The 15,446-nt window shown below is 45.6% G+C and overlaps 1 protein-coding gene across 1 annotated transcript in view; it reads left to right on the forward strand.

The window, feature by feature from the left end:
* Window positions 1-15,446, forward strand: part of LOC145360898 (adhesion G protein-coupled receptor E3-like) — a 71,894-nt gene that overhangs the window by 28,356 nt on the left and 28,092 nt on the right. Inside the window, exons 5-10 of the mRNA XM_080216401.1 lie at window positions 1,135-1,467; window positions 2,965-3,300; window positions 4,546-4,604; window positions 7,623-7,715; window positions 10,080-10,257; window positions 12,254-12,373. Of these exons, the coding sequence (XP_080072527.1) occupies window positions 1,135-1,467; window positions 2,965-3,300; window positions 4,546-4,604; window positions 7,623-7,715; window positions 10,080-10,257; window positions 12,254-12,373 (1,119 nt within the window). The remainder of the gene's footprint in view (window positions 1-1,134; window positions 1,468-2,964; window positions 3,301-4,545; window positions 4,605-7,622; window positions 7,716-10,079; window positions 10,258-12,253; window positions 12,374-15,446) is intronic.

The following is a 15,446-nucleotide window of genomic DNA, read 5'->3' on the forward strand; positions in this document are numbered from 1 at the left end:
ATTCACCTAACCTGCACATATTTGGACACTAAGGGGCAATTTAACATGGCTAATCCTCCTAACCTGCACATCTTTGGAATGTGGGAGGGAACCGGAGCACGTGGAGGAAATGCATGCAGACGTGGGGAGAATATGCTAACTCCACATGGAGAGTCACCCCAGGCCAGAACTGCCTGGTGCAGACTCGATGGGCACTGTAATGATTCTATGGGATTCTATGGGAATCCTGTACTGTGGCACCCAGAACTGTCCACAACACTCCTTTCCCAGTAACTATGTTCTCCTTAATGTCTAACTGGTTGTTGTTTAGATCAGGTGCCTCGTGTATGATGCCAGTGGCATGGGCTCAATCCCCAGATTGGCTGTGGTAGTTCAAGGAGGCCCTCCTCCTTGCCTTGCCCCATATTTGCAAAGTGGGGCCCCTCAAGCTTTTTTTTGATTGGATTTATTATTGTCACATGTTTTGGGATACAATGGAAAGTATTGGTTCTTGTGCGCTACATAGAAAAAGCATACCATTCATAGAGTACATAGAGGTGAAGGAAAGGAGAGAGTGCAGAATGTCGTGTTGCAGTCATAGCCAGGGCATAGAGAAAGATCTACTGAATGCAAGGTAGGTCATTCAAACTTCTGATGGCAGCAGGGAAGAAGCTGTTCTTGAGTCGGTTGGTAGCTGATCTCAGACTTTTGTATCTTTTTCCTGATGGAAGAAGGTGGAAGAGAGAATGACCGGGATGCGTGGGGCCCTTGATTCTGCTGGCTGCTTTTCCGAGGCAGCGAGAAGTGTGGACAGAGTCAATGGGTGGAAGGCTGGTTTGCGTGATGGACTGGGTACGATCCCAAGCCTTTGTAGTTTCTTGTGATCTTGTTCAGAGCAGGAGCCATATCAAGCTGTGATACATCCAGACAAGATGCTTTCTATATTGGCTTGAGGGGGCAACTGGCTTTCTCCTGCCCCCTTGTTCCACAACAGCAGCAGCTGCTTAATTTTGCACCTCCACAGTCTTCGGGTAAAATCTGCAGACACTAATCTTAACAGTGTTCTGATTCAGTTGTTGTGATTCAGCTGCTTTGGCAACACATCTTCCTCCATATTACAGGCTCTGAATATAATTTCCATTTTTGTTTTTGCAGAGCCATTGCATATCAATGGGATGTTAAGATCCTCGGCCACCCTGCCTTGCACCTACAATGTTACCGCTTACGGTTTATCTTCAATGTGTTGGGGTCAAGGCAGGTGCTCCAGCATGTTTCCATATTTCTGTTCCAACATGTTTCTTGCAACTGCTGAGAAAGTAATCACCTTTCGTTTGAAAAGATACAACTTGTATGGGGACATTGAGCAAGGTAATGTCTCTCTCACCATACACAATTTGACCATGAGAGATGAGGGTCCGTACTGCTGCTGGATAGAAAATAGCAGAGGTAATAACAAGAAAGAAGATATAATCCTCAGCATTAAGGACGGTGAGTTCATGCAATTGATCTGATTAACAATGATTGAATTTGCCTTCCTATATTTCACAACTCACTGCTGAATCCATAGAATCCCTGCAGAGTCATTCAGCTCATTGAGTCAGCACTAACTCCCAAAAAAACATCTTATCTAGGCCCACCCACTTGCCACTCTATTCCCCAACCCCGTGCTTTTACCATAGCTAGGGTGTAGAGAAAGATCAACTTAATGCGAGGTAGGTCCATTCAAAAGTCTGACAGCAGCAGGGAAGAAGCTGTTCTTGAGTCGGTTGGTACGGGACCTCAGACTTTTGTATCTTTTTACTGATGGAAGAAGGTGGAAGAGAGAATGTCCGGGATGCGTGGGGTCCTTGATTATGCTGGCTGCTTTTCCGAGGCAGCGAGAAGTGTAGACAGAGTCAATGGGTGGAAGGCTGGTTTGCGTGATGGACTGGGTACGATCCCAAGCCTTTGTAGTTTCTTGCGATCTTGTTCAGAGCAGGAGCCATGCCAAGCTGTGATACATCCAGACAAGATGCTTTCTGTATTGGCTTCAGGGGGTAACTGGCTTTCTCCTGCCCCCTTGTTCCACAACAGCAGCAGCTGCTTAATTTTGCACCTCCACATTCTTTGAGTTACCTCCCAATTCCTAAACTCAATCCCTTGATTAATGAAGCACACCATACGCCTTCTTGACCACATCCTCCACCTGTGAGGCCGATTTAAGAGTCCTATGGACCCAGACCCCAAGGTCCTTTTGCTCTTCAACACAGCTAAGACTCCTACCCTTGATATTGTACTCCTTCATTCCATTGGACCTGCCAAAATGGACTACTACACACTTATCTGCCTTGAAGTCCATCTGCCACTTCTCTGCCCAGTCTTGCATCCTATCTATGTCTCCCTGCAACTTCTGACATCCCTCCAGACTATCCACAACACCACCAACCTTCGTGTCATCGGCAAACTTACTAACCCATCCCTCCACTTCCTCATCCAGGTCATTTATGAAAATGACAAACAGCAAGGGTCCTCGAACAGATCCCTGGGGCACTCCACTGGTGACCAACCTCCACAACTACTCTCTGCCTTCTGCAGGCAAGCCAGTTCTGGATCGACAAGGCAACAGCCCCTTGGATCCCATGCCCTCTCACCTTTTCAAGAAGTCTTGCATGGGGAACCTTATCAAACGCCCTGCTGAAGTCCATATAAACCACATCCACCGCTCTTCCTTCGTCAATCTTGTTCAGAGCAGGAGCCATACCAAGCTGTGTTACATCCGGACAAGATGCTTTCTATATTGGCTTGAGGGGGTAACTGGCTTTCTCCTGCCCCCTTGTTCCACAACAGCAGCAGCCGCTTAATTTTGCACCTCCACATTCTTTGGGTTAAATCTGCAGACACTAATCTTAACAGTGCTCTGATTCAGTTGTTGTGATTCAGCTGCTTTGGTAACGTGTCGTCTTCCATATTACAGACTCTAGATGTAATTTCCATTTTTTTTTGCAGAGCCATTGCATATCAATGGGACATTAGGATCCTCAGTCACCCTGCCTTGCACCTACAGCGTTGCCTCTTATGGTTTAACTGCAATGTATTGGAGCCAAGGCAGGTGCTCAGAGATGCCTGTAAATCACTATGACAAAATGATTCTTGAAACTGATGGGAAAAATATCACCTATCGTTCTAACACAAAATACAACTTGTTTGGGGACATTGAGCGAGGCAACGTCTCTCTCACCATACACAATTTGACCATGAAAGATGATGGTCTGTACTGCTGCCAAGTAGTATATTGCGGAGACAATGACAAAAAAGAAGATAAAATCCTCAGTGTTGAGGACGGTAAGTTCATGCATTGATCTGATTACCAGTGATTGAATTTGCCTTCCTATATTTCACAACTCACTGCTGAATCCATAGAATCCCTACAGTGCCATTTGGCCCATTGAGTCAGCACCGACTCCCTGAAAGAGCATCTTACCCAGGCCCACCCCCTTGCCAATCTATTCCCCTAGCCCCACGCATTTACCGTGGTTAATCCACCTAACCTGCACATCTTTGGATACTAAGGGCAATTTAGCATGGCCAATCCACCTAACTGCACAGATTAAACTGGAAAATGGGAGGAAACTGGAGCACCTGTTGGAATCTCACACAGACGTGGGGAGAATGTGCAGACTTCACACACTCAGTGATCCAAGGCTGGAATTAGTTGGTGCAGACTTGATGGGCACTCTAAGAATTTTTAGTTGGGTACTATGTGATTCCTATAGTGTGGCACCCAGAGTTGTACACAATACTCCTTTCTCAGTAACAAAGTTCTCCTTAATGTCCATTACCAACTAGGTGTTGTTTGGATCAGGTGGCTGGTGTACGATGCCATTGGCATGGGTTCAATCCCCAGATTGGCTGTGGTAGTTCAAGGAGGCCCTCCTCCTTACCTTGCCCCATGATTGCAAAATGATGGTCCTCAAGCTTTTTTTAATTTGATTTGCTTTGATTCGTTATTGTCGCATGTTTTGGGATACAGTGAAAAGTATTGTTTCTTGCGGGCTGTACAGAAAAAAGCATACCATTCATAGAGTACATAGGGGAAAAGGAAAGGAGAGAGTGCAGAATATAGTGTTACAGTCATAGCTAGGGCGTAGAGAAAGATCAACTTAATGCAAGGTAGGTCCATTCAAAAATCTGATGGCACAGGGAAGAAGCTGTTTTTGAGTTGGTTGGTACGGGACCTCAGACTTTTGTATCTCTTTCCTGACGGAAGAAGGTGGAAGAGAGAATGTCCGGGGTGTGTGGGGTCCTTGATTATGTTAACTGCGTTTCTGAGGTAGCGGAAAGTGTAGACAGAGTCAGTGGATGGGAGGCTGGTTTGCGCGATGGACTAGGTTATGTTCATAACCCTTTGTAGTTTCTTGTGGCTTTGGTCAGAGCAGGAGCCATACAAGCTGTGATACATCCGGAAAGGATGCTTTCCATATTGCACATCCTGCATTAGAGCAAGGTGCCTCTGTTCTGCTGGGGACTATGGCTAACTACTTGCCCATTGGAGATTTGGAAGGTCAACTATCTCGTTTGTGTTTTCAGATCGTCCTTTTAAATGTCTTCCGGATAATGGAACTGACTATGCTACAGAATGCCAGTCGGTAAGAACATAAGAACATAAGAAATAGGAGCAGGAGTAGGCCATCTAGCCCTTCGAGCCTGCCCCACCATTCAATAAGATCATGGCTGATCTGAAGTGGATCAGTTCCACATTCCCGCTTTTTCCCCATAACTCTTAATTCCCTTGTCTATCAGAAATCTATCTACCCGTGACTTAAATATATTCAACGAGGTAGCCTCCACCATATCAACGGGCAGAGAATTTCAGAGATTCACCACCCTCTGAGAGAAGAAGTTCCTCCTCAACTCTGTTCTAAACTGCTCCCCCCGCCCTTATTTTGAGGCTGTGCCCTCTAGTTCTGGTTTCCTTTCTAAGTGGAAAGAATCTCTCTACCTCTACCCTATCTAGCCCCTTCATCATCTTGTAAATTTCTATAAGATTCCCCCTCAGCCTTCTAAACTCCAACGAGTACAGGCCCAGTCTATTTAATCTCGCCTCATAAGTTAACCCCCTCATCTCCGGTATCAGCCTGGTGAACCTCCTCTGTACTCCCTCCAAGGCCAATATATCCTTTCGCAAATAAGGGGACCAAAACTGCACATAGTACTCCAGTTGCGGTCTCACCAGTGCCTTGTACAGTTGCAGTAAGACCTTCCTGCTTTTATATTCTATCCCCCTCGCTATAAAGGCCAACATTCCATTCGCCTTCTTGATCACCTCCTGCACCTGCAGACTGAGTTTTTGCAACTCATGCACAAGGGCCCCCAGGTACCTCTGCACAGTAGCATGCTGCAGCTTTTCACCATTTAAATAATATTCCATCGTACTATTATTTCTTCCAAAGTGGATAACCTCACATTTGCCAACGTTATACTCCATCTGCCAGGTCCTCACCCATTCACTCAGCCTATCCAGAGCTCTCTGCAGACTTTCCGTATCCTCCACGCAATTTGCTTTTCCACTCATCTTTGTGTCATCAGCAAATTTTGTTACCCTGCACTCAGCCCCCTCCTCCAGATCATCTATGTATATAGTAAACAGTTGAGGCCCCAACACCGATCCCTGCGGCACTCCACTAGTTACCAACTGCCAACCAGAAGAGCGAGTTTTCTAATCAGAATTCTAATCAACATTCTGTAAACTGAGTGTGTGTCTTTACATCCCCTGTTTGTGATCAGAACTCTCCACTCACCTGACGAAGGGTCAGAGGCCCTAAAGCTAGAGGTTTTTGCTACCAAGTAAACCTGTTGGACTTTAACCTGGTGTTGTGAGACTTCTTACTGTGTTTACCCCAGTCCAACGCCGGCATCTCCACATCACTCCTGAAACAATGACAGCCAAGGACTTGTTACAAGCAATACTTTCTTCACTTGTTGAGTCGCTACTCCAGTGCTTGTGCTGTGCTGAGGGAGAACTCCCACACTTCTGTCACATGATTCTTTTGTAGCCGTGCTATCACATGACCACTCAGTCTACAAGTTACGGTGGCTGCAAAGACATTTAGAGTATAATGGCAGATGTAAAACCAGACTGCAATCTAAACTAATCTAAACTTCTGCTGTTCAGTTTTTTTAACATTCTTTGGTTTGATTTATTTATTCATGTGTCAGTTTGCAATGAAAAGTGTAAACAAATACCTTTCATAGAGTACATCAGAGAGAAGGAAAGGAGAGGGTGCACAATGTAATGTTACAATCACAGATAGGGGGCCCAAATTTACCATTTTCATTCAAAGTGCTGGATGGACTTGAAACTGGGGGCATAGACCTGTTCGCCGGCACCCCCATATGCACTCTATCTGAAAATAAACAGCGATTCCAAATCATGCTGCAGAAGCCCATAATCCTGCAACGCTGGTCGGTGCCTTCAACTGTGCACGTGCAAGAGAAAAGATAGAATGCTGCTCCCCTACCACCTCCCTCCTAGGCTGGATAATGCCTCTCCCTGGCCCTTACAGACACTGCCCCAACCCCACAACATTACTGACCCCTTTAACCCCCCACACCCCTGCCACCCAGACCGATTGTGATCCCCCCCACCCCCCACCGATCTCAGGCAGAGTGGGAGCGGACCCCCCCCCCCTCACCGATCTCAGGCAGAGTGGAAGTGGACCCCCCCACTCCCCCCCGCCTCACCAATCTCAGGCAGAGTGGTAGCGGACCCCCCCTTTCCCCTCACTGATCTCAGGCAGTGTGGCAGTGGACACCCCCTTCCTCCCACTCTAATCTCAAGCAGAGAGCCATTGGACACTACCTCCTCACTAACTGGAGCGCCCGAATCCGACTTCTGTGGCCATATCTATTTCGCGCCGACTCTGGATGGGCGAACACAGCAGTAAAGGGGGAAGTGCCGGTAAGGTTGGGCGTGCAGCCCATTAAATCAATTTAAATGCATGCAAACAAAAGTCCCAATTGTGGCCATTTTTGGGCTGCGGAGGCAGGTGCAGATCATGCTACTCACCTCACGCCCGACTTTGCCAAGTTTTCGCACCCAGAATAGGGCGCAACGCAATGGTAAAATCGAGTCCAGAGCGTAGAGGAAGATCAGCTTAAGGTGTGACGTGTCCATTCAAAAGTCTGATGGCAGCAGGGGAGAAACTGTGCTTGAGTCAGTTGATACATGACTTTTGCATCTTTCTCTCGACAGAAGAAGGTGGAAGAGAGAATGTCCAGGGTGAGGTGATTGAGAGCCTGAGGGGAATGACAGTCTGAAATGATTGACAGCTTGAGATTGCTGTTTTATTCCTGCTCAGCATAACGCCTTGGAAGGGGCTCTGTTGGTCTCTGTTGTGATATCGATGAAGCATCTTCTCCATCTCGTACCAGTTATCCCTTTGCCATGCACTACCTGTTCATTGGAAGAGGTGGTTGTGTGGGGGGTGGTGCGCGGGGGTGGGGCGGGGCTTGGAGAGAGGTCTGACGAATGTTTGACCGATGTGTATCTCCATTGCGGTGGGCCGCCCACATGGTGGTACAATTTTTTTTGTGTGGCATTGAAAAAAGCTGCCAATGGTGCCATAGCTTCTTCAGGTGTTCAATGTTTTGTGTTAAACCAACAGAATGCTGATTCTCTGATCTGCCGCTTCATGAATAAGTCCGCAGCTTTAGACAAGGAGGTGTGCAACAAAACAGGAGCTCCTGTTCCTGTGCAGGTGAGTCTCGGAATCCTTTACCTGTGCTGAATTCTCAAAGGCAAAGTCTAATTCATGTCTAATAATGAGGAACATTTTACCAGCAGAACTCTTATTGACAGAAAGTGGTGGTGATGTTGCTGACCTCAGTGGGTGATGGGGTCCAAAGGAAGTCATAGGAATCAGTACCTTGAGCCTGCTCCTCATGGCTGATCTCTCCCAGGTCTCCAATCCACCTCCCCACCTGTTCCCCATATCCCTTTAACCTGTTTTTCTAAATAAAAACCTATCTCTATATCTATCTCCTGCTTGAAACCATTCAATGATTCAGACTCCACTGCGCGATGGGGCAGCGAGTTCCATAAATTCACCACCCTCTCCACCTCATTGCAGTTTTAAATCTACCGCCTCTCAACCTATACCTGTGACCTCTTGTTCGAGGTTGCCCCACAAGGGGAAACACTTGGTCTACATTTACTGTTATCAATCCCTTTTAGAATTTTATATACCTCGATCAGATCTCCCTCATGCTCCAAAACTCCAGCGAGTACAAGCCCAAACTGTTTAATCTCTCCTCATACAAGAACTCTTTCGGTGCAGGCTTGGAGGTCCGAAGGCCCTGTTCCTGTGTTGTAATTTTCTTTGTTCTTTGCTGTTTCATCCCCAGAATCAGCCTGGTGAACCTCCTCTAAACTGCCTCCAACGCCACCACTTTCACAAATGATGTTCTTGTTGCCAATGATGATACTCTGTTTGTTGAGAACTCTGTAGGGACTCAAAACATTGACCCTGTTTTTCTCTCTCTGCACAGACACTGCTGAGTTTTTCCAGCATTTTCTGTTTTTATTTTAGATTTGTATCGGCAGCATCTATTTTACAAAAATCTCCTCCCTTGGCCTCTTGCTGTGAATTATTTAGCCTGGTAACACTCCTGGGCAGATTAATGGCAAGCTTTAGCCAGTCACAGGTGGAAACCATGGAAAAGTTACACTGCAAGAAAGGGGGACTAGCAAGGTGAATACTTACACTTACAGGAATAGGAAAGGAACCATTCACCCATCGTGGCTGCCCTGGCCAATGAGGAGAGAGAAAAAGAAAAGAAGAGAGCAAAAAGTTTAAAGTTTTTTTATTAGTGTCGCAGGTAGGCCGACATGAGCACCGCAATGAGCAGAAAATGCTGGAAGTTCTCAGTGGGCCTGATAGCACCTGCGGAGAGAGAACATTTCGAGTCTGGATGGTCGGAGAAATTGTTGGGTGGCGCAGTGGCACAGTGGATAGCACTGGCGCCTCCCTGGTTCCTGGCGCTGAGAGGCAGCAGTGCTAACCATTGTGCCGCCTGTAATCTTTCCTGTCTATCCTGTCTGGGCCATTCATAATATCATACACCTCAATTTTTAATTTAAAGTTACAAAGCCAATGATAAGTGTGGATCGCGCATATCTGAGTCCACCTCTTTGCTTACTCCAATTCAATTTCCAATTCATGGTCCCCCCCCCCCAAGAGAGACAGTGTATCCAAGTTGACAAGATAAGTCACAGTGCCCCATCTTGGACTTGATCTGTAGCTTGATCTTGGCCAAAAGGCTGAGATGTGATATACACCTCAATTAGGTCACCTCCTGTCCTCTAAGGAAAACAACCCTAGCCTATCACACTGTACCTGATCAGCTCATATCTCCTTTTATTCACTTTGAGCAGTTTTTTTTCACTTGTGTCGTGAAGAAAGAAGACTGTGGGAGTAATCCATAGAATTCCTACAGTGCAGAAAGAGGCCATTTGGCTCATCAAGCCTACACCAACAACAATCTCACCCAGGCCGTATCCCTGTAACTGTATGTATTCAACCTGCCAGTCCCCCTGACACTAAGAATCAATTTAGCATGGCCAATTAACCTAACCCACACATCTTTCGATAGTAAGAGGCAATTAGTATGGCCAATCCATCTAACTTGCACATCTTTGGACACTAAGGGGCAGTTTAGTACGGCCAATCCACCTAACCTACACATCTTTGGATACTAAGGGGCAGTTTAGTATGGCCAATCCGCCTAACCTGCTCATCTTTGGAATGTGGAAACAGGAACCCCCAGAGAAACCCACGCAGACACAGGGAGCACATGCGTACTTCACACAGACAGTCACCCGAGGCTGAAATTGAACTTGGGTCCCTGGCACTATGAGGCAGCAGTACTAACCACTCTGCCACCCTAATAGTAATAAAGCAAGTGACTTATGTTTCTGTGTGATTATTCCGATCTTTACCTGTGTGCTCTTTATTCACATGACTGTTCAATGCTGTTCAGAAGAACAATATTTCTTTGTTGAATGTGTTGAAAAAATTTATTTTTGCCTTCACTCAAAAATAACGCATTGCTTTACTCGACAGAAAGTTCTTGATTTTGCACAAGATGTACTCAACAATGTAACGGATTTGGAAAAGGTAAACGATACAGAGAAACACAAAATAGCCAGCCAATTCCTGGAACGTATGGAAAGTGCTGTGATAGCAGCTGCTCTGAGCTTACGCAAAGCAGGAAACACAAGTTGGACAACCCCCACCTTAGGTAAAGCTCTGCATCTACCTCACAAACAGAGAACGCTCCAGATATGCTGGACCTAACACAAGAGAGAGTAAAACCTGACTCTGTTATGGCTGATCCTTCACCACCCCCCCACCTCCCCACTGGACCATGAGATATAGGAGCAGAATTAGGCCATTCAGTCCATCAAATCAGTTCTGCTATTCAATCATGGCTGATAAGTTTCTCAACCCCATTCTCCCGTCTTTTCTCCGTAACCTTTGATCCCCTTACCAATCAAGAACCTATCTATCTCTGTCTTAAATACATTCAATGACCTGGAGTCCACAGCCTTCTGAGGCAAAGAGTTCCACAGATTCACCACCCACTGGTTGAAGAAACTCCTCCTTATCTCAATTCTAAAGGGATGTCCCTTTACTCTGAGGCTGTGCGCTCGGATCCTAGTCTCTCCTACTAATGGAAACACCTTCCCCATGTCCACTCTATCTGGGCCTTTCAGTATTCTGCAAGTTTCAATGAGATCCTTCCCTCATCATTCTAAGCTCTTGGTTAATAAGGGGATCAGGGTTATGGGGAAAAGGCAGGAGAATGCGGATGAGAAAAATATCAGCCATGACTGAACAGCGGAGCAGACTCGATGGGCCGAGTGGCCTAATTCTGCTCCTATGTCTTATGGTCTTATCAAGAATTTCTAGGGTCTCAGTAAGAAATAGCAGCAAGAGTAGGCCATTCTTCCCCTCACACTTTTCTCACCATTAGCAACTCCGCTATGGTTGGTGATCATGGGAAATCAACTCCTCCCATTCCCACTTAGCTCAAAATATGTTGTCCTTCTGCCTGTCAATATATTCAAATCAAAGTCTTTCATTCTGTCCCTTGTGTGATTTTTAAATATTCAGTCATGGAACACGAGTGTCGCTGACTGGCCAGCATTTATTGCCCATCCCTAGTTGTCCTTGAGAAAGTGGTGGTGAGCTTTACACATTTACCCCCTTGACCAGTGCACATTATGGACCAACCACAAAATGCATTGCAGCCAAAATTTCTTCAACACCAAACATCACTACCACCTGGAAGGACAAGGTCAGCAGGCACATGGCAGCACCTCCACCGTAAGTTCCACCGCCCCGCCCCTGTCACTGAAAGGCAACCTCCTGCCTTGGCACCTGAACCCATGCTCCCCTACTTACCCTGCCATCTCCATCACTCGTAATCCCTCCCTGTGACTCTAATCCCACCCATTCCCATACATGCCCACGTACTTAGGAAGGCAAATAGGATATTAGCATTGATTTCAAGAGGACTAGAATACAAAAACAGAAATGTTGAGGTTTTACAAGGCTGTGTTCAGACCACATCTGGAACACTGTGAGCAATTCTGGGTCCCGTATCCAAGGAAGGTTGTGCTGGCCTTGGGGAGAGTTCCAAGGAGGTTCACAAGAATGATCCCGGAAATGAAAAGCTTAATGTTTGAGGAGCATCTGAGGACTCTGGGTCTGTACTTGATGGAGTTTAGAAAGATGAGGAGGGATCTCATTGAAACTGGATAAAGTGGATGTGGAGAAGATGTTTCTATTAGTAGCAGAGACTAAGAATCGAGGGCACAACCTCCAAGTAACCCTTCAGAACTGAGATGAGAAGGAATTTCTTCAGCCAGAGATTGGTGAATCTGTGTAATTCATTGCCACAGAAGGCTGTGGAGGCCAGGTCTGTATTTAAGACACGGATAGATAGGGTCTTGATTGGTAAGGGGATCAGATGCAGTACTGGGAATGATCCGAGATCTTCAGTGGGCATTGCCCCTGGACCATAAGACCTTAAGATATAGAAGCAGAATTAGGCTACTCAGCCCATTGAGTCTACTCTGCCATTCAATCATGGCTGATTTGTTTCTCAACAGCCATTCTCCCGCCTTTTCCCCTTTTCCTTGTGGGGAAAAGGTGCATCTGATGGAGCAATGGAGAGATACCAGCCTCAGGCACGATGTGATATTCAAATCTTCTTTGCTTATTCCCACCAGCTCTTCAAATAGGTTTCATTGAAAGAGCCAACATCACTGAGAGTGACGTGATCACATTACAAGCCAAAGGAAACACCATGGGTGTTTACTCCAGCACAATTATTGGCAACGAGGACTCTGGTATGTTTCCACTTTATTTACCTGCAACCGTGAGTGAGTATTACAGAAATAACTTCCAAACTTTCCCAGGTGTTGTGTTATTACAATGATATAATACCTGGGCTTATTGGCTCTACAAGACAACAATCACTCATCAGGGATTGATTTGTTTTGATTTGATTTATTATTATCACATGTATTTGGATACAGTGAAAAGTATTGTTTCTTGCGTGCTATGCAGACAAAGCATACTGTTCATAGAGCACACAGGACAGAAGGAAAGGCGAGGCGCCGAATGTAGTGTTACAGTCACAGCTAGAGTGTAGAGAAAGATCAGCTTAATGTGTGATAGAGCCATTCAAAGATCTGATGGCACATGTTCTCAGACTTTTGTATCTTTCCCCTGAAGGAAGAAGGTGGAAGAGAGAATGTCTGGGGTGTGTGAGGTCCTTGATTATGCTGGCTGCTTTTTTGAGGCAGTGGGAAGTGTAGACAGAGTCAATGGATGGGAGGCTGGTTTGCCTGGGCTACCTTTGTAGTTTCTTGCAGTCTTGGTCAGAGCAGGAGCCAAACCAAGGATTTTTTCTATGGTGCATCTGAAAAAATTGGTGAGAGTTGTAGTGGACATGCCAAATTTCTGTAGCCTCCTGAGAATGTAAAGATGTTGGTGAGCTTTCTTAACGATAACATCGACGTGGAGAGATCAGGACAGGTTGTTGGTGATTGGATAAACATGTCATGGTTTAATTTAGTAAGATTAGGGATGTGAGAACGCTTTTATATCCAGTTAGAAAGCTTGAAAGCATCAGAGATGTGGTTCTTTAGTGTTATTGAAATAAGCTAAATCAGCAAACTGAGGGATAAATTAAAATGCAGCCCTTGAAGGCCTACTGTATCAGTATAAACAGAATCTCTGATGTATATTTAAGAGGTTTGCATGAATAATTTGAGAGCTGACTACATGGTTTGAAGGTGATTTCATTAGAGTGTTGACACAGGCTGTTATTTTGATCTCTGTTCTGTACAGGCGTGATATGGAGATGCCAGTGTTGGACTGGAGTGGGGTACAGTGAGAAGTCTCAGGTTAAAGTCCAACAGGTTTATTTGGTAGCATGAGCTTCCAGAGCATGATGAAGGTAGCTCGTGCTACCAAATGAGCCTATTGGACTTTAACCCGGTGTTGCGAGACATCTTCCCCTATGCAGGCAAGAGCTTTTACAATAAACCTTGCTGTTAGTTTGAACCTATGAGCACGTGGGATCCTCTGTATGGTTTACCCAGTTAAAAGGCTTCTTTTAAGGTATTTCTGCTTAATGTAACAAACTGTGCTATGCTTTAAGCTAACTTAAGCTAATTTGGCCTCATCAGCTTGGAATTCTGGGGCCAACCTGGAAACTTAGCTACATTCTCTGATAGTACAATGTAAGATCAACAGAAGCTTTCAAGGCCACAGAGGCTAGTTGTTGATGCAGCTGGAGTCAACTTGGACCCAAATCTTTAATAACATAAGTATTCAATTACATTGCGGACACAGATTGATGTTTAGTTAGTTTGATCCAGATTATGCTTTGAGTTTTTGACCAGCACAATGCTAGCTGGCTTTTGTTTCTTCTCTCTCTCTTTCTCTTAAGTAATCCTTATTTTACTTTCTGTAAAATGCTTATAAAAGATGCTTAAATAAGAACATAAGAAATAGGAGCAGGAGTAGGCCATCCAGCCCTTCGAGCCTGCCCCGCCATTCTCCAGTTGCGGCCTCACCAATGCCCTATACAGAATAAATAAATAAAGAAGTATTTACTTCAAACCAGTCATGCTCAAGTTTATTCTGAAGATGAAAACAAGACCTTACCATTGCATACCCCATCTTTTTCTCTTTTTGTGTAAAACCCACAATCGCTGACATAGTTAGGACATTACAATCTCAAAAGAAGTTTATAATATGATTAAAGGGGTCGATGAAACATCTGAGTCCTCGGGTTTGGACACGGAAGGTCGCAGTTTTGCCAGTGGCCACCTCCATGCTCCCTTTCCAGGGTCACCTGGCAGAGAATTTAGCCACAGGAGAGGAAGCAGACAGTCAGGAGAAGTGACCTCTTTGACCACCTGCTGTCTGGACCTATTAATGGCTAGGTCCAACACCCTTTCTCCTCACTGGCTCCCCTAATCACCTTCCACACAGGGTGAGAGCAGCTGTACATGTGTCTGTGCTCTGCTCAAAGCAAAGGTGAAACTAAGGCAGGGTTACACGACACAGGTCCCATTTAGTGGGGTCACGCAGATGTGTCTTAACGGCACATAAGGGCAGGGACCACTTCTGATCAGTGACAGGCAGCCAGGAAATATTGTAGTTTTTTTCCCATCTTGGTCAGAGCAGGAGTGATACCAAGCCATGGTACAATCATGAAAGGATGTTTTCTCTGATGTGCCTTCACTTTAATGTTATTGATTACAATTTGAAACTGAGACAGATAAGGAGATATTAGGACAGGTGACCAAAAACTTGGTGAAAGGGATTGACTTTAAAGGGCACCTCCAGGAGGGAGAGAGAGAGAGAGAGAAGAAGATACTGAGAGAGATGAGAGAGAGAGAGAGAGATAACAAGACAGAGCGAGAGAGCTAGCAAAAGAGAGAAGGAGAATGATACCATGGGAGAGATAGAGAGAGGGAGAGACAGCAAGAGAGATAGCGGGAGAGAGATACCGAGAGAGGGAGAAAAATAGCGAGAGAGAGAGATAGCGAGAGAGAGAGAGATAGCACGAGAGAGATCGATAAAATGAGAGAAAAATAACGAGAGAGAGAGATAACAAGAGAGAGATAGAAAGAGGGAGGGAGAGAGATACCAAGAGAGGGATAGCGAAAGAGCAAGAGATGGTGAGAGAGAGATAGCAAGAAAGAGAGCTAGCGAGAGAGAGAGATAGCGAGAGAGAGATAACGAGAGAGAGCGATAGAGATAGCAAGGGAGAGATAGAGGGGATGAGTGGTGTAGGACAGAGTGAATTGCATCACATGAAGCTATCAGAGATGGTTTGGTTCAAATCGGAGTTAGAATTGGAGGAGTGGTGGGATCTTGCAAGATAACAGGACTAAAGGTTGT

This window comes from Carcharhinus amblyrhynchos, chromosome 33, assembly GCF_965287045.1.
Source record: "Carcharhinus amblyrhynchos chromosome 33, sCarAmb.v2.hapA, whole genome shotgun sequence".
NCBI classification, from domain to species: Eukaryota; Metazoa; Chordata; class Chondrichthyes; order Carcharhiniformes; family Carcharhinidae; genus Carcharhinus; species Carcharhinus amblyrhynchos.